The 18926-nt window shown below is 43.6% G+C and overlaps 1 protein-coding gene across 1 annotated transcript in view; it reads left to right on the top strand.

Moving 5' to 3' along the window:
- The first annotated feature begins 5519 nt into the window (after window positions 1-5519).
- The window catches only part of LOC137883609 (inactive dipeptidyl peptidase 10-like), a 183253-nt gene continuing 169846 nt past the window's right edge, over window positions 5520-18926 (top strand). Inside the window, exon 1 of the mRNA XM_068725155.1 lies at window positions 5520-5803. Within this exon, the coding sequence (XP_068581256.1) occupies window positions 5744-5803 (60 nt within the window). The 5' untranslated portion in view covers window positions 5520-5743. The remainder of the gene's footprint in view (window positions 5804-18926) is intronic.

The following is an 18926-nucleotide window of genomic DNA, read 5'->3' as shown; positions in this document are numbered from 1 at the left end:
GTCTGAACGTGTACAAGAGACCGCCTACAGTAATTTACACCTGCCGGTACACCATCACTTCTGTAAGCTGCATAGAATTAGCCGACTTAAATTAGCAGTGTAGCCTGCTTCCAGGATTAGCAGCAGCCCTCCAGTTTACATCAAAGCTAAAAGGCTTGGATAGACTCGAACATCCGTTTTGTTCAGAGATACCTGCATTATTACACTGCTGAGTGACACCACAGCACGCAACAAAAGAACGCCAACAAATAGCACTATCTTCCTCATATAGAGACGATGATATGCAGCCTCAGGCACAAGGCGAAAAAGCCAGTCAAGATGCAACAGGCAGGTTTGGTGAACAACATCCCTCTAATGAACACCTCCCGCCCCAGATAACAAGATAACAAAGCATGATGGCAAACAGATGAGTTGACAATTGTTCAACTAAGCGCCTGTGCTTTTGATACGGAGGGTCCCTGAATACATCCAACATGCTCAGCCATAACTATCTGCAGAGCAGGACCCAAGGAGACATGCGTACAACAGGACAAAAGGGGAAAACAAAAAACAAAAAGAAAGAAGGATGAAATACAAAGAAGCGGCGCTGAAACGCTGTGACACCAGAGGGCTGCGCCGGTGTAATTTATCAGCGTCTGAAGGCCGCCGCAGACACGTTTACTCACTGTGTCACGGAGAAACATAATTCTCCCCGGCCCGTGGAATCGGCTCATATCAGCGGCTTTTCCCGCTGTAACGGAGAGTTTCCCTCGGCAGCGTATTAAGATTGTGTCCCTGTATGCCAAACCATCCATGATTAGGGAATTTTTTGCAATGTTACATTCCATTATTGATGCACGTAGTGTGGAGGACAGTGAATTTTGGTGGGCTGGACGTGGGTAGACCGCTGTGGGATCCTCGGTGTGCTATTCGAATGTGCTTTATGAAACGGGTGCACGTTTTTACATTAATACTATTTCTCAAGTCATACACATAAAGACTACATCACAGCTCTGAGATATCCGAAAAATGGTTAATGGGTAACTTACTGCTGGCAATAAGTACACTAATAAAGATAAATTTGACTTCAATTTGGCAATTTACCTTTTTTTGTGGTCAGCGGAAGCAGAAAGAGATGAAAGAATGAAGATAAGAGTCGGCAACATTATAGTCCTGCATAGCCAGACCAATCTCAACAGCATTGTGACGACAGAGCAAAAGAAAGGTCTGCCTCCAAGCATTCATCATTCTGGTATAGAGGGGAAAAAACTGCTCTGGCTTGTTTGACTTTCTTTAAACTAATCTGAAGCACGGGATGCAGCCGCGGTGCCCTTGAGTGGAAGAGCAGGAGGATGCCGGCATGAAATCACAGAATGTATGAAATATGGACGTAGTCTCCACAAAGTCACCCGTAGGTCTCATCGCGGCAGCGACGACACAGCCTAAAGGTCGGCTGGTTCACTACAGCTGTGTAGCGTCCAAACCTTTAGCAGAGTGTAAACCTTAAGTTGACCGTGTTTCTGGTCCAATGCACAGAGCTCCGCACCACTCCTATAGGTGAAAGTTGTTTTATTGATCCAATTTCCTTCGTAAAAGTTGGTGAAACAACTTCCTGTCTTCCTAAAAGTACCGCCGATTACCTCGACACACTTTAAAGATCCACAGGCTAATCCACAAGTTGTTCCACAACACAATCCACAATAGCGTGTTCCATATGACACAGAAGATACTAACAGCCGTAACTAACTGTCACAAAGTGTCCTTAAAGTGACGGCAGTCTGTCACTTACGTGTATTTCTTACCATTACGAATTTTAACGACATCCTTGTAACATTCAAAGTAGAAAGAGATCTGATTAAAGTTAAACATGTAAATACAAGTAAGTATTTTTACAGCAAATTGAATTTGGCTCTTACAAGCTGTATGCACACAAAATAAAGATTTTGCGGTGATTTAATTGCAATAAACGGACAAAAAGGGATGCCGAAATAACTACGTAATGATGCCGATTTGTAAAAAGTTTGAATTCATTCATTCGACGAGCAAATAACTTTTAAAATACTAGTTTTCTCAATGGCGCTCGAATCGATCGGTGCTAGGCTAAGCTAACATTGCAGCAGCTCAATCAACACTCAAAATAACGTCATAGACGTAAATACGGCAGCGTCTTTTTCACTGTTTGTACCATATGGTTTACACATATACATTTATACACAGAGTTTGGTCCGGTCTCTACTAATATGAGGTGAAAAATATAAACTCGCGCAAAAATTGCGCAATTGACGTGAATTCGCCGCGCTACCGCAAATATGCGCCACTCCAGTCTCATCGCGTCTGTGCACAGACTTTGTATGTAATCTACTCGCACAAATAATTCGCACCGTGTTTGGTGTGAACGCGGCATTACTTATTGGCAAAGAGGCGTACCGTCGGTGGAGCTGAGACGGGCTCCAATGACCCGGCAGGGCAGTAAGCTAGCAGCTAGAGACCTGAGACGACACCCACTTGTCACTTAAAGCAGCCGCGCCCTTAATTCTACCGAAGTTTAAGCCTTGAATTGATATATTCCCCCCTCCTTACAGTCGACATGATCAAGGGAAAGAGACCCAAACTTTCTCGTACCGGGCCGTAGACATGCTGCTGTAAAGTTGGGTCCATGGACGTTGACTTGCAGCCTCAAGTGGCTGTTTGAGGAACTGCAGTTTTTTTGGCACTTTCGCGATGGCTTCATTTTTCAGCACAGGAGTCAGACTAGCAACTTATTATGACCTGACGCAAAAATCATACCGGCAAAAAGAGTGCAATAAAATGCAGATGACGATTATTATAGTGGGGCTGCAGAGGTGGTACGAAGCATCATTTTTAAAGCAGTTTCACACCAACAGGGATTTTTTTTTTTTTTTTTATGAATGCATTAACCTGCAGAACATTTGTACGGGAAAAATAAATATTCAGACAGATCCTGATTTCAGCGTATTTCCGCATGTGGAAATATATGTTTGACCTATGAAATCCTTTGTTCAAACTGATGCCATTCAACAAATCACTCTCATTCTGCAAACATCGTTCGTTGAGCGTGTGTTTTCAGAGCAATGGGCCTTCGAAACAATGAACAGCCCCCCGACACGATGTTAGGGATGAAGATGAATAGTAATGAATATGAACTGAGCACATTGTGAAGATAATATCTGTATTTGTTTCCATTACCTGGCAACGCAACATGTAGAAAGCAAAAATTTACAAGCAGAACTAACATTGCACCTAAGGCTTGTAATTACTGTCCATTGTCAAGCACCACTATAACATTCTAGCCCTCTTAAGTGCCTCATTATTCATACTCTGTGCGTGTGTTATTGCACTTGTTGTGGAATCACTTGAAATTCACAGATGTACGTGGCCTTGTACTTGACTGCTGTTGAGACAGAAATTCACAATCTACTTAATCATACACCAAAGAACAGTAGCTTCTGATGCAACAGATTCAAACAAGCTACGAATTCAAATAACGCTCTCCTATGATTCCATAAACACACACAGGTATGTTTTGCTGATGTCACTAAATTAAAGAGATTTAACTGCGTAGATTGTAGTTAGACATCCCAATATATAGATGGGCTGACTATATACTGATGTCTGTCTGACCACAGAATACCTATTTATTGTAGCCCTAGACACCAGGGGGCCCTGAAGGCCCCAGGTTCAGTGTGTATCAATTTGTGTTTAGCGATTGGTTTAAAAATGGGTTCGGTAATCTGTGCCACTTAAGCTCTGTGTAAGCTAAAATGATAAGAGCCTTACGTGGCTCCTTCATTAATCCTGAGGCCCCATGTAGTCATCTAATCTGATTTTATTACCTTCATTTCCTCCCCCTGATAGTGCGCTCACATGGTGTATATACTGTACCTGACTACATTTGTGTTTAATCAAATTAATTGCAAACTTGACAAGCTGGTTTATATGACTGTGGGCAGAATATAATAATAATAACGCTGCTAACTGTTGTGTGTGTGGTGTGCATAATGAGAAATCAAAACCAATTTGTGAATTTGGAATATATTAATACAATTAAAAGTAGTACGTTAGCCGTTAGCAGCCAGAAGGCAGCAACAACTTGCATTCAATTACATTATGATTTGTTTAAGCTCAATTTAGTTAGCATGAGTAATGGAGAGGAAGGTAAATTATAACTTTATGATGTGTTCAAATGTAATCTTTTTTAAAATGTAGTCTTGGACGAGAAACTTGAGGCGGATCAAACTAATAATCCCTTTTCCCTTTACATGGGATTTATTGTTTTGTTTATTTTTTACTGTGGTATCAAACTGGGTATCAAGAATCGTAGAATTTCACTGGTAGTGGTGGTGTCGTCTTCTAAATTCCTGGTATCGCGACGTCCCTGTTCTACTTCAGCACGCAGACACGGAGCAGCAGCAGCATTCAAAAAGTCTTGAAGTCTTGTATGCGGGGACTTGACAAATTTAAGTCCAACAGACACTCTTTTCTTTCACTCTGTTCTGGTGTGGGCTGGACAACCAAAACAATGAGCTTAAAGACGCTAACAAGCTCCGTACATCTGAGGAAAACGTCCACGTTCACAGGAAACAGATGTACAGTTTCCGCATTTTACATGCATACAGTGTGTTTTGAAGACAAACTTTCAGGATAGAAAGTACTTGGTTGGGTTTATAAAGAGCATGATTCGGGTGGAAATGGGTATGCTTGTTAACTGAAGTAACTGAAGTATGCGCCGTTAGTTAAGTAGGTGAGTCAAGAAACTAAATTAAGGTTGAATAAGTCAATGTCGACTTGGTTTCACACAGGAACAGTGGTCTCCTGGGTGAAAGTCCTGTGTTTGTTTGACCCAACCTATCCACCAAGCCTTCCTCTGTAACTAGAATGTTTCACTCTCTACACAACGTCAACTGCTCTGAGCATCTCATAATGCAACACAAGTTATCAAGGCACTTCGTGAAATAGTCACAAAATAATATCTATTGCTTGAAAAACATCACAAAGTTAAGGTTTAGGCAACAAAAGCACAACAGCACTTTGGGACACACGGTATGGAACACCAAATGAGTGCACTTCGTGACTTCACGACCTGCCGTGATGCAGGGCTCAGTAATGACGGTCCTGCATCAGTATTTCAAGGTGTTATATTTGTGTTTGGGTCCAGACTACATTGAATTATTGTTTGTGCAATGCTGCTTATCAGATATAATGAGAAAATATACATAATGACATTTTATATGTGTGTGTGTGTGTGTGTGTGTGTGTGTGTGTGTGTGTGTGTGTGTTTGCACAGTAAAGCTGCATCCCGGGTGTGTTTTTTTGAAAAAAAAAAATAGAAAAAAAAAACGAGGTGTCAGTCGGTGCTCATTTGTTGCATTACGTGCTTGTTTGGGACACTGTCATAGCAGGGAGTTTCACTATCACGTGGCCAACTCGCGGTCGCCCCTGGTTACTAATCATCGCCGGTCATTTAGTGCACACACACACACACACACACACACACACACACACACACACACACACACACACACACACACACCCCTACCTATACTGCGCTGCGCGAGGCACACGCATACGGCAGCTGTCAGACGCGGTCGCACGCTTCTTCAGACGCGCACCGAGCAAAGAGCGAGAGCACCGAGATCCTCCATCCCTCGCTGCAGAGTTGTACAGGGGGCTCGCTCTCTCTCTCTCTCTCTCTCTCCGGCTGGTTTGTCTCACTTGGATACGGAGGACTGTCTTGTGTCTCAAGATGAACCAAACCGCCAGCGTATCGCATCAAGTCAAATGCCAGTCCACGAAGACCATCAAGGTAAGCTGCGCGAATGTTTATTCCCCGCTGGAGGGAACTTCTCTGCGTTTCCATGTGACTCCGCATCAGCAGCGGCTCTGCTCTAAACTTGTGCGGGTCTGGTGAGCGGGTAATGCGCATTGACGCACAGCACTTTTTGAGATGGAGATGGTTTTGGGGGATATCCGTGTCAGCGTCCCCCGTTATAAACCCCTACGAGGGTTTGATTTGAAACCCTTTATTTATGTTGTAACCTGCGTCCCTCTGGCTCAGTTCCTGCCGTGTCCAGCTTGGACGTTGTTGGATGAGGAGCCACACACTTGGCGCAGTGGCGAGATTTCATTCACATCACGTCGCGCTCCTTATTATTATATTATCTGTACGGGGAGAGATTAAAGAGGCTCTCCTCTGCACTGTCCTGCTCTCTGGCTGCGGTTAAGACGAGGACACTCTGGAGACAATTGTGCTTCGATGGCGCATCAGTTGCTCAACTTTGCCGTGCGTATAGTCTCGGGAGATCACCCTGTTTTTACGACCTGCTTCTAGAAATGAACACAAATTGTTAAAGTGGCTGCAAGGAGGTGCGTGTTTTATTTGTATTTTTTGTATTACAGATGATGTGAGATAATGAGAGGACAGGTAACGCAATAATTAGCGCCTTCGTTTTTTTTGTTCCGAGTCACGATCGAGGCAGCATCCGCATTGTCTCCACTTCATCTCGCGCGCACCCAAAGCTGGGGCTGAAGGAGTGTGACATTTGTGTCGGTGGCTTCGGATGCAGCGTGCGCGTGGTGCGCGTGACTCAACAATCAGACTCAGCAATGTTTGGAACACAAGGCTGAATGTTTATGTTCATCTAAGAATGAAATATGTAAATGTCCAGTTGTTTAATAGGATCATCTTTAATCACCTTAGTTATTTGTGATTGATTGATTGATTGATTGCTCTTTCACTATTCCGGGCAGTCAGAATCTGATAAGCGTGAGTGAGCAGGGCGCATGTGGTGTTCTCTGTGCTGGGCTGTGAGACATCATCAGCAGCCATCACTTGCTGCTGCACAGCCTCCTGTGCCCATGGTGCCGGGTGCTCCTCCGTGACCCCCCCCCCCCCCCCCCCCCCCCTGCACTGAAGCCAACTCTTCATCCGTCAGCTGTCTTTGTCGGCCTGATGTTCACCATCAGGACGCAACAATGGGACCAAGCCACGAAGCAGGAGGCTCACAAAATGAGGCCGCGGCCGTCACACCGCACGGGTTTAGGATGCAGGGCGTTATACGTGTCACAGAAATCAGCAAATGACAAATAAGCAAATTGATTCACTATTTATTGCCCTTTTAGATTCATATTCTGGTTTGTGAAATAATACAATCTATTGGTTTTGTGTTCAGGGACACAAATTGCTTCTTTTTTTTTTTTTCCCCCAACGTTAAAATAAAACTCAAAACCCAACAAACTCAACAAAACCACTTTGTCGAGTTAAGGATTCATCATGGTTGAGCTTAAACTAAGGCAAGAAAACCACAAACGGTTAGATCCACTACCATTTTGAACCCCGGTCCACCGGTTGACAGTCCTGCTTGTCAGACCCATCCACCTCCGCTCGTCTTTTTTTCATATTATGAAGTACATCACTTGCTCCGACTGTTGTGTCCTCACATGGGTGCATTTCATTTGTGTCTCCACCACGATTAAGCAATCCTAATTGACTTTCCATTGGCATCATTTTCGCACGAATACAAAACTATGACCAACAAACTGGTCATAGTTCGAAGCGTAGTGACGGTTATTAATAACCAGATAGATATAGACACCTGAAAATATCAGTAATGATCCTTCATTGCATAGGAACATTTTGAATGCACAACTACACTGCAAGTCCAGTCAAAGATAAACCAGGACGTCTGTAAACTGATAAATAAGACCCAAGCTCTTACAAACCTGCATTATCTGTGAAAACCAGGCCCCGAATCTGAAGTATGTTCAGTATTTTCATCAGGTTTGACCAGAATGAATGACGGTGACCAGACGACACACAGCGTCCAATCAAGCGTTGCTCCACTCTGATTGGCGGACAGAAGTAGGCGATATCGCCAACTCAACGCGTCCAATCACGCCTTTCACTGATCTGGATTCACGCTGCCCACTGTTTGATTTTTCACCATCTACAAAACGGTCAACGCGGCGGGGCACAGTCATGTGGGGGACTTTCAACCAATGAGGATCAATGAAGGCAATTAGAGAAGGCAGCTGATTGGCTCCAGCAGCCGACGGAAAGGAAACAGACCGGACGGGAAAAAGGACAGGCGATTAGCGGACTTCAAAGCGGTGTCGCACAGATCAAACAGAGCAAAGGCAGAACCTCACGTGTCCTGTTAGTACCGAATTGTGTCGTGGAAAACACGGCTCGTCACACGCACTCCTCTGTAATGACGTTTGTTTTTCTGGTGACAGAGAAGGAGGAGGTGAGACAAAGCGGTTTATCCCAGGAGAAATATTGACACATGGACAAATCAAAGAACAAGGTTTCCTGCACTCCGAAAGATACGTCTGAAAAACAATATTCAACCGGAGCCGGCTTACGGAGACACATTTGTCTTACAGTGACAACAAACAGAGCTTGGATTACATTCCTTTAGAATAGTCAGCCTCACATTATGCTGCCTTGAGAGCTGCCGTGTGCAAAAAGACATTTTCTGGATCCATGTGTGCTGCCCTTTTCTCTTTCACGGCCTGTCTTTGCACTTTTCGAGGGGAAAAAACAAACGGGCGGCTCGCTGCATTTGAAATCGACATTGTGTACGAATTTCCCCAAAATTTATAGCAACGGCGAGCTGACACCGCGGTCGTCTGCCGCGGCTCGGCCCGCTGCGCTTTGCCTTCAGCTCACGGCGAACCTGTGTGGGAAATCAGCGAATCAAGCGGGGATCATAGTCAGGATTAAGTACTTCAAAACTGCTCTGCGTCAAAAAAAAGCTCTAATCTCTCCATGTCTGACCCCCCCCCCCCCCCCCCATTGTCCGGCACTGAGGTCTTAAACGGCTCACTGTTATCCTCCTAAATGCCCCCCCCCCCCCCCCCCACCAACACACACACACACACACACACACACACACACACACACACACACACACACACACACACTCTTCATATCATAGCTGTGTCCTTGTGCCACGAGCCAAGATATGAAATCCAATTAGGACGCGGCAGCAGATTTCGTGTGGGCCTGAGCTCCGGGGGTCTCGCCTGAGTTTAACAATGAGTTTAACAAGGCCCGCGTGGACGTTCATGTCCTCGCCGGTCCTCGGACGTGTCAGGTCCACCCACATGCAGATCACAGCTGTGGACAGGAAGAAGCCGTGTCAGTGTTATGGATGTCATTATCCTAGAAATGTAGTCGTTGGTACAAATATCAGACGTTTCATGATCCTTGATACCTGGTCCAAGCCCGGGTAAAAAAGGTTAAATAATAAATCCCCTGTACTTCAACATAAACTGCTTTGTTACCTTTTTGCTTTCTGGTATTTGTCAGGATGTTATATTGCTTCAAACACCCGTATTCATTCAATATTTATCCGGGACATAGCGAGTGCCGTCAGGTTTTCGTAATTTTTTTTGAATCAACTCGGTGGCGGAGCGTCGGTTCCCGTGACATTCCTCCTCGCGACGGGAGGTCGTGTCAGAGAAGGTGCAATAGTTCTCGCGCTGCGCTGCGCCGCGCCGTCGTGGCTTTACACCGATCGTACGCAGCGCGGATCTCGACAGGAAGTCTCTCTGAAGTGTGACTTACGTGTGATTCATGTAAGTGCAAAGGACTTTTTATTTTTTGAAATGCCAATTTTAGGATCCTGTTTCAAGATGACAAGCGAAAGTACATCTGAGCGTGCGGCTGTGTCTGACACCCACTACCTTCAAGGCATTTATAGTCACATCATCGCTTTTAAGGTTCTTGAGTGACAAAAAAAAGCCCGCGGCTGAAAATTACAGTGACATGAAGTCTTTAAGCAGCGGGCACAACACCGTCTATCATGAAGCCAGATGTTATGCTCGATAAAATCTCTACCCCGGCAGGGGAAAAAAGTACAGTTTCAACATACAACTCTGTGTCTGACAAGCTGCGTATGCACAATTCTGACTTTGTGCGGACGGAGTTACAGCTCTGTCCCACAATGCAACTAGATTGCAGACAGTTAGGTCGCTGTGTATTGATAATGATAACAACTTCATTTATAAAGCACAAAAAAAAATATATGTTTTACAAAGATATGAAAGCAGAAATAATTCAATAAGATTAGAAATGATACAGTTAGGAATGTGGGTCAAACATAATTGCGTTGATGTATAGAATAAAAACAACAGTTCAAGAAAATACATACCTGAAATAATACTTCATCATAATATTGACTATTTATGCTCTCATACATACATTTATGTTTATGGATGTTGACACACAACATCTCTCCTCCTGCAATGATTTCATAATTCTGTGCAATCGATTCATGATTCAGTTTACTTCTCACTGTCGCGTGTCTGTCAGGACAGGAAGTAGTGAAGGAGGGAGGGATTTCACACCGCCAAAGAATCACACGGACCCTTCATCAGCTGTTTGCACATCAATACTTCCTGCTCCACCAGTTTTCACACCTTTCAATGAATAAAATGACAGCGAGGGAACGATCACGTCGATTGCCTGGCAACACCAACGAGGCTCTCCGACAGGCACAGGTGGCTAATTATAGCATTGTTATTATCCTCCATTCATGATCATCATCATCATCATCAAACTTCTGAGAAGTGATCAGTGATTTAGTTTTTATCAATCAGCAGTCTTTAAAGGCTCTCCACTCGATATTCGGGTTAGCCACCGTTAGCTCTGTTAGCACTGCTAGCTGTTGAGAGCCGCGTGAAGGCGATGGATATGTTCTGAATTTTGAATTCAGCACCTTTTAAATAGGGCTTAAAAATAAAGAATCACATTCAAGTACGTATAAAGAGGCTTTTAATGTAGCCTGCTGAAAAAATGAATATGTAAATGAGCTCTCTAATTTGACAGATCGCTGTGTAATCTGTGAAATTAGCCATCAACCTAAATGAATGAGGTGAAAGATGGGAAGTTGCGCTGAATCTTTATGCATCATTCCCACATACATGTGATCCATACTTCAAAGAGGAGGGCCTCATCAGTGGATTCGCTTCACGTCGTGCCGTTTAGCTCCACGCCTTTTCTTGGCTAATCATCATTTTGAAGCGCAAATCCAGTTAGATAGCTTTTGTGAGAGCTAATTGAATCCCGGTTTATCAACACTTGTGGGTTGAGTAAATGGTGACTCTTATCTGAAAAATCAAACTACGTACGACTACAACTACTTGCTCTGCATTGCGTGGGCTTCTCTGTCACGTAGTCAGTCCATGAAAACCGCCTGTTCTCAAAATAGAGCTTTATTTATTTATTTTTTTGGTCGCTGGAGATATATTCGGAGTTGGAACACTGACGTGCTTTGATCCAGCTCAAAGTGAGCCTTATACTTCAGATGGAGTACTTTGACAAGTTCCTATGTCGCGGTTGAAGTGGAAGCCACTCACATTTTCAAAGACAAGTAATGAGGACGACGCAGATCTGCAATCAAACTCTGTCCTGAGCTGGGGGGGGCAAAACCCCCCAAACAAGTCTTGGATTTAAAATGTCTACTGTCACGTCTGCCTCTGAAGCATCAGTGAGGTCGCTAAACGGTTTAATGTGCCACTTTGTCCAGCTTTTAAAGTGTTCGCCTTCAATCTGGCAAACGCTGAATCCCAGTAGAAATGCCACGTACTCAACAGCTCCGGCGACGCCGGCTAGATTACTGCTAGTTGCTCTGTATTGCGTGATGTGTGTGTGTGTGTGTGTGTGTGTGTGTGTGTGTGTGTGTGTGTGTGTGTGTGTGTGTGTGTGACAGAAGACAGGAAAAATATCAAACGATGAAGAATATTCATAAAGACAAACGGCGATAGAATATCTTGTCTCGATAAAGACAAGTATGGAATTGGGAAACATCTCGACATTCATTTATATTTCACATTGTATGTTCGTACACAACAGCTTGCTCAGAGTTTGTTTTTTAAAAACCCTCTGAGGTTTTTTGTTTTTTTTTTCTTCTTCCTATCGCTGGCAGGGAGACCAGGATTGTTTGCGATCGCTCTGCCAGCACGCAGCAGCGATAGCTCTCGTCCCCGTAACTCAGCGCCCTGGATGCTGGACAACTCAGCCCCGGCGGGTTATTGAACCTGCGAGGCGTTCCCCTGTTCCCAAGATCTATCACATAAACAGTCTTTAAAAACTGCTCGGGACGGGCTGGCTCTGCGAGTGATAGATTGGGGGAATCAGCCTCATAAGAATGATTGCATTGGCTCTCCGGTTGCCGAGTCTATAAATTATATGGCTGTGCCCGGCCGATCTCAATGCATCCTCCCATCTGAGTACATGGCTCACTCCCGGGCCTCGAATATGTGATGGATGCGTCGCTAATTTGTTTTGTACTTGAGACGTGTCTGCCGCTCATTTGCATGAAGCAGAAGGCTTATTTGTCCCCTGTAAAGAACAATGTGAGCCGCCATTTTCCCAAGCCGTGCGTGTTAGACTTGCGCTCGTGGGTCCTTTTAGACTTCCCTTCTTTGAAGATATGAAGACGAGACGAGACAAATTGGTGTTTGGTGTGAGAGAAAAAGAAGCAATCAGACACTCACAAGGTAGAAAATAGTACATTTCTGCATTTTACCAATGAGGCTCAAAGCACTTCACGATTAATGGTTAAAAAAACCCAAAAAATCGCTCTCTTTTGAAAACACAATCAGGAAGATTGATGAGTTCGTTCACATGCCGCTGAGTTCGTCTCGTCTTGTTTTTACTCTGAGAGAGCCACGCAGGAGAAGACGCCATTTAGATGCAATTTAGAAAGTTCATTAAAACACAATGGGGAGAAAGTAAAGTCTTCATTCATCGCCGTTACAAACATTCTGTAAGAAGTTCTGATGAAGTACGGCGCGTGAAAGTCATGAGAGATTACGCCGGAGCCAAATGGGCTTCAGAGCCCACTGTGCGGTGAAATTAATAAGGGTGAATGGATCACGGAGTGCCGGTAGAATGCACTGAATCCTGAGGTGCAGAACAGGATAGGTAGTGGAGTCCTCACTGTGCCACAGATGATGAAAGGCCAGTAATCAGCGAGACTCACAGGAGGGATGTCGCTCAACAGCTCAGCCGTCAGGGTGCACTCAGTGTTTCAATTGACAAATCTGGGCATATAAACAAGAGTTCAATTCTTGTTTGCTTTATTAAATCCTCCCCATAAGATGGACTTTATATCCCACAAGTGTTGGTTGTATATGTTGTTGTTTACTTTATTTTTTAGTCTTTCATGCTGTGTCCATATGGACGAGCCATATGTCTTGTCTTAGCTGGTTCTCTTGATTGTAGAGCAAAAGCTTAGAAATGCCTTCTCCTTAAAGGGATAGTTTGGGTGTTTTGAAGTGGGGTTGTTTGAGGTACTTCTCCACAGTCCGTGTAGTAGTAGACGGTACACGGCGGTCAGCACGGACCCAGTTTGTAGAAACAGACAAGAGTACCAGCTGGAGAGCAGTAAAGTACTGCTGTGGGCAGGGGCACCTAAAAAAAATGTATATAACATGTTTGCTATATTTACAATATTTGATCTGCTTTACCTTGCTGTCAAACTGACCTTTCCAATAGGGAACCAAAGCTGCTATCTACAGTATGCTCCCTTCAGACTCCATTGACAAAAAGCAGAAATTTGACCTCACAGAACACCGAGGTTGGGGTTAGTTTGGTTTTTACCAAAGTCACACAATAACAGAAATGAACTAACCGACGGAGGCAGCAACTCCCGTGTTCTAACAGTTAAAAAAAAAGCTTATGTCTCTTTCTAAGCTCACTGGTAGAGCTTAGAAAATCTTCTAAATGTAGTGTGCAATTAGGTGAGCTTATTTTGTAGGTGTCTGAAATAGGGTTAGCTGCTGCCCCCGTCCACAGCAGTGCATTGCTTTTCTCCAGTGCTGATACTCTGTTTAGCTAATACACTGACTGTGTATAAGTACCTCATACAAAAAATCCTAACCATCCCTTTAATACCATTTTTTTCAGAAGCATTTTTACAGACGTTTTCTTTGGGGTCTCAGGTGAATCCCAGACTTAAATATACTGAACATTTTGAAGAAACCCAAATTCTGTCTGGGAATAAAACGTTTTTGTACCGGGACACATTGGGCAATTCATTTCATGACAACGTGTATTTGTTAATATTGAGTAGAAGTATTGTGTTACCCACCAGACAAACGGGGCTGAAGACACAACCTCCTCAAAGGAGGTAGAAGATGAGGAGGACAGCTTGGATAATGTCTGCTCCATAGCAGCTTGAGGAAGACTTCACGTCAGCTCCTGGTCGGTTGAGCTCGACGTCACCGATGTTAAGAGTTTTACTGTTCTGTTATCTTTGTGGAACAGCTGGCAGACTAGAACTTGGTGAAGTGAGGGCACGGCCCTGTGAAGCCTCACGCAGAGAGGAAGGAGCGCAACCTGCAGCCTCAGCTGCACATATTTCATGTTGACACAAAGGAGTTCAGTGAGATTTGACACTTTAGAGAATGTGCTGCTGCAGAAGCTGCCACTACAAACACTGACGGTAGTATTCCTGCTGTCACTATTGTCCATAGCTAGAAATCTGTTATTTCAGTCACGCTTATAATCCTCTTCTCAAGATAAACGTCAATATAGTCAGTAATATCAAGGAGTCTTTGTAGTAGATGTTAGGCAATGCTAAAGAGCCGTTCTTTGTTTCACTGTTTTGATGGAGTTATATTGGAGGGAGAACATGGAAATAACCTGCATTATTATGAGCACATTAGCTTGCCAGCCTTGCCTCGGTTTCCATAACAAAAACAGTGAACCCCCTGATGAGTGAGAACAGAATTTGAATGTTTTATTCTAATCAGCATCAGCAGACTAAAAACTAAGTGCATTTGGGCTGAACTATAACTACCGCAGGGCGCCACAGTAATGGTTGCCAGGTTGCCATTGGCAACCATTTTGAGATACAGGCAACCAATTCTTGGCCTTCGGTCGCCATCGGTGGCAAGCACTTTTTGACAGGTTAAAAATAGGCAAAACATGCAGGGCAAGGGAATCAGCTATCCAATGGTCCCTTTGGGGCCAATGGGTCTGTGGTGGGAATCAGCTTAACCCCAAATTGCTCTTCGGTGTGTGAATGTTCTGTGATGGGCAGTTGGCACTTATGGTCTGCAAGACTAGACCAGAAAGGCACTATACAAGTACAAGTTCATCCATCCTCTACATGTACTTGTACATGCACTACTTGTAGTTTGTATAGCAGAAACTAAGGGTGGACGCGTGAACTAATAACACTTATGATTCAAATTCTGTAAAGTATATCAGATAAAACACAGTCACTGTAATGAAGCTGTTGTTCTTTTATGGTTCATTTTCATTATCAAGCTGACTTATAACTGCATAGTATCTTAATTGCTCAAAATATAAGGTGAAAGCTGAAAATTGCAAACACTTGCGGCAAACAAAAACTGATGCCTGGTTGCCAGGGTGGCAGCTCTGTGCTGTGACCTCTTGTCAAATGTCACATAAAGACAGTATCATGTGGAAACTGCATCAGCAGTAATTAACACGGGTGTCGATATGATTCCAGGTTTAGACTGAGAGGCATCTTTCCCTCTAAGGACGTCCCGTCACGCGTTAGCTAGCTTATCTTAGCTCTGCGGAGTGTTTTAGCATCTTTTAGCTCGTTGTTTCGGTTTTAAGGCACTCAACTATTCTGTTTTGGCTCATTCTTACCGCTCTCATCAGCTTTGTTTACAGCCACAGCAGGCAGCTGTTTTTAGCGCTGTATGCTACCGCTACAGACACAGTTAGCGACTAGCTAGTGAACGAACATTTAGCAATTAAAAGTGTCGATATTTTCCTCAGGACCAGCGAGAAGAACAGTGAATATTGGAAAGAAATGCATAAATGAACATAAATTAAAATGAGTGAACACTTACTTTCAAGGACATTGGTCTCCTGTGTAAAAGTCCTGTGTTCGTTTGACCTGTCCACCACACCAACGTCTTTTTTCCACTGACTTTTTCAGAATATCATTAGATGCGTATTTGTGATACGTCAAAAACAAACGAAATCTGCAACAAAATTTGTTTCCCACAATGCAGTTTTGTTGTAGGGGAATGTCATTTTAGGGAGATACGTGGATGATGCACTACGTGTGCACTGTGATCATGTTGTTATTACGGCTGAATCAACTGTTGTGTAGTTATGTAGGCGAGTTCATAGTGAAACAAAGAAGTTAAATGTGGCCATCCGTGTCGTCTTTACACTAAAACTTTCCACCAGTGAACAGACCTCAGGTAATGCGGCTAACACAACGCCACAGCAGCTTTAGCCACTCTCTCCAGCTTTCATATCCTGTATATGTCTATATTGGTGGCCTGGTTGTAGCCAAACCACAACTATAAAGCAGGAAACCATCTGTTCCACAGCCTGCCAGCAGCCTGTCCAGCGGCTCCCTGCCTCAACTGTGCCAAGTGTTTTTAAGTTTAAAGCTTAGGCGGACATTGGCACAGTGAATACATAAACCATCACGCCCCTATGTGCCCTAAAAGTCTTTGGGGTAATGTTAAATACCTTTTTTTTTTTTTTTTTAAAGAAGAAGTGTCCTCCGTCTCCCTCTCCTTTATCCAGTTGTCACAGTTTATCATCCGCGGCCCTTTAACCTTTTTATAAGTACTCCACTTTGAATGCTCATTAATATTCCAACAGGAGGTAGGAACCCTAAATATTCGGTTTGAGCGGCGGCATTATGTAAATATCACATCCTATTCACAATAGCCTTCAAACACAGATGAAACGCTTCACACCAACCTTCTCTCTTTCTCTTGTATGTCTCCTGCAGTACAGTACGCACAAAGCTCCGCTTTAATCACTACACAAAATATATATATATATATATATATATATATATATATATATATATATATATATACACTGTTAGTATTCATGCCGGGACAAGATCCAAACTTCCATCACTATTAGCTAATAGTGTATGTACAGTAGATGGACTCTCTAGAAGGAGGCGGTGGAGAATGAGTTGAACCAGAGGAGAGAAACAGGCATCAGCATGTGTTGAAATATGAAACATTATATAATATGAAAATCAGTGTTACTGCAGGTAACTTGCCAGCGAAGCCACCGGGCCACCTGGGCTTTCAAATGACGGTCTCCTGGCGTTAAAAGACATTTGCCTTTAATTCAGAACGCGAGTGTGGGCCTAAAAGGCATGCTTTGACATTTCAATTTGCCTTTGTACTTTACTGAGCTACGCGGGGTGGAACATGTTCTTTTCTTTTTCAATCCCTCTATCTTAAAACAGAAATGGGTTAAAATCCAATACAAAGTGATTAAAAAAAAAGATAACACTGAGACCGATCTTAAATGTCAAGTTAGCCCTTTAGGATGCAACCCCCCCCTCACATTGATCACATCTGCCTCGCAGCTTGCTGCAGACGTTGTAGATCAGTAATTGCCCGGGAAAACTTCTAACTTTTTATTGTTTTCCTCTTTTCGTTTCCGTTTCATTTCAGCGAGCGTCTCCCTCTTTATGAGAACACACGGGGCTCTGTTTCCCTCAGCGTGGGCACATGTGGGAGCGCCGGTTCATTGAAAATGAACCGCCGGTGGCGCCAAAGCGACAGTAGGGGGACATTACAGCAATGCATTGCAGAAGACGAGCAAGCAAGGAGATGACATAGTCAAACTTGAAGCAGCGTTTCATGTATTAATGTGAGGAACGTCCGAGTCGCTCCGCACACATCTGATGTCTTCGTTCGGGAGGTTCAGTGGACGCCACGCGCTTCCTGTCCGTCATTATTTATTCACTTAGTCTCTTTCCATTGCACTTTCGCTTTGATCGGAACGCCAATGTTTCCACCTCAGCCAGGTGTAAAACACTTTTTTATGAGTGGAACTTTCAGCTGCAAGATGGGTGGATGGAATTGTAGCTTCAGTAAATACTGAAACTCTTATCCATGCTTACAATAGAGGCCGTCTTTTCCATTGAGCGTTCTGGATCAGGGGTGGGCGATGTGCGCCTCCTCCAGTGAATCGATGAGAACTCACAGAGGAGCTGACACACAAGTCCCAAACCTCAACAAGGCAAGGCAAGCCGATTGGGTAATCTAACTCCTCGTCAGGTGGTGGGTTCGAAATATTGCTTGTATGTAAAAAAAAAAAAAAAAACCAAGTAATCGTCTCTGAACAACCCAAATTTCATGCTAATAGTTGAACCATATTTGCTCCCACCTTTACCAGCTGCAACACTGAAGTGGTGAACACAACAATGCACCAACAGTCCAAAATAAGAATACATAATAATCTGAAATTCTGCAAAATGTGTACTTTTACCACCGGTGTGTGAGTGGGTGTGAATGCTTCCATAGTCCTGATGCTCAGGGAGCAACCTTGCATATTATTGATTATTTTCAAGCTCCTTTTAAGCACATTACCAATATTTCATTATTCCATTGCATGGATCTGTTTTCCACCATTGACGACTACCCATCATCCTCTGCTTTTAATGCTTTGTGCAGACTGAGGACATCTCAGTGACGTATTGGTATCTGATTTCTGCAATCACTCATGAGGACAGACTACTGCACAGAGTAATCTATAGGAGGTGGATGTGTAATGACTGTGATGACTGTAACACTGTTGACCTCGGGTGAAAACAAGCGTATGGAGGTTTAAAAATAGGAAAATCTACCCAAGAAAAGTTTCAGTATTGTGCAAAAACTAAGCTTGAAATCGGCTAGTAAATGTACCATTCAAACAGATCATTTACCTATATTAGTATATGGATATTAGAAAATGTTCCCATACTGACTCAAACAGCTGGATCTGGTATCCATATGTTCATTTTGTTTGAAAAAGTTAGTAAAGTAATGTTTAAGTCAAGCCCGATTGCTTTACACACAAACGATTGATCCCACCCGCTTCCACACGGCGAGGCTTACAGCTTATTGATTTATCACCGGTATCTGATCGGTACTCGCCGATACACAAAGCCCAGGTGTTAGTT

The sequence above is a fragment of the Cebidichthys violaceus genome, unplaced genomic scaffold (genome assembly GCF_023349555.1).
Source record: "Cebidichthys violaceus isolate CVI_PGR_0920_01 unplaced genomic scaffold, fCebVio1.0.p SCAF_34, whole genome shotgun sequence".
NCBI lineage: Eukaryota > Metazoa > Chordata > Actinopteri > Perciformes > Stichaeidae > Cebidichthys > Cebidichthys violaceus.
Note: the sequence above shows the minus strand (reverse complement) of the source record. Positions and strands in the feature narration are given on the sequence as shown.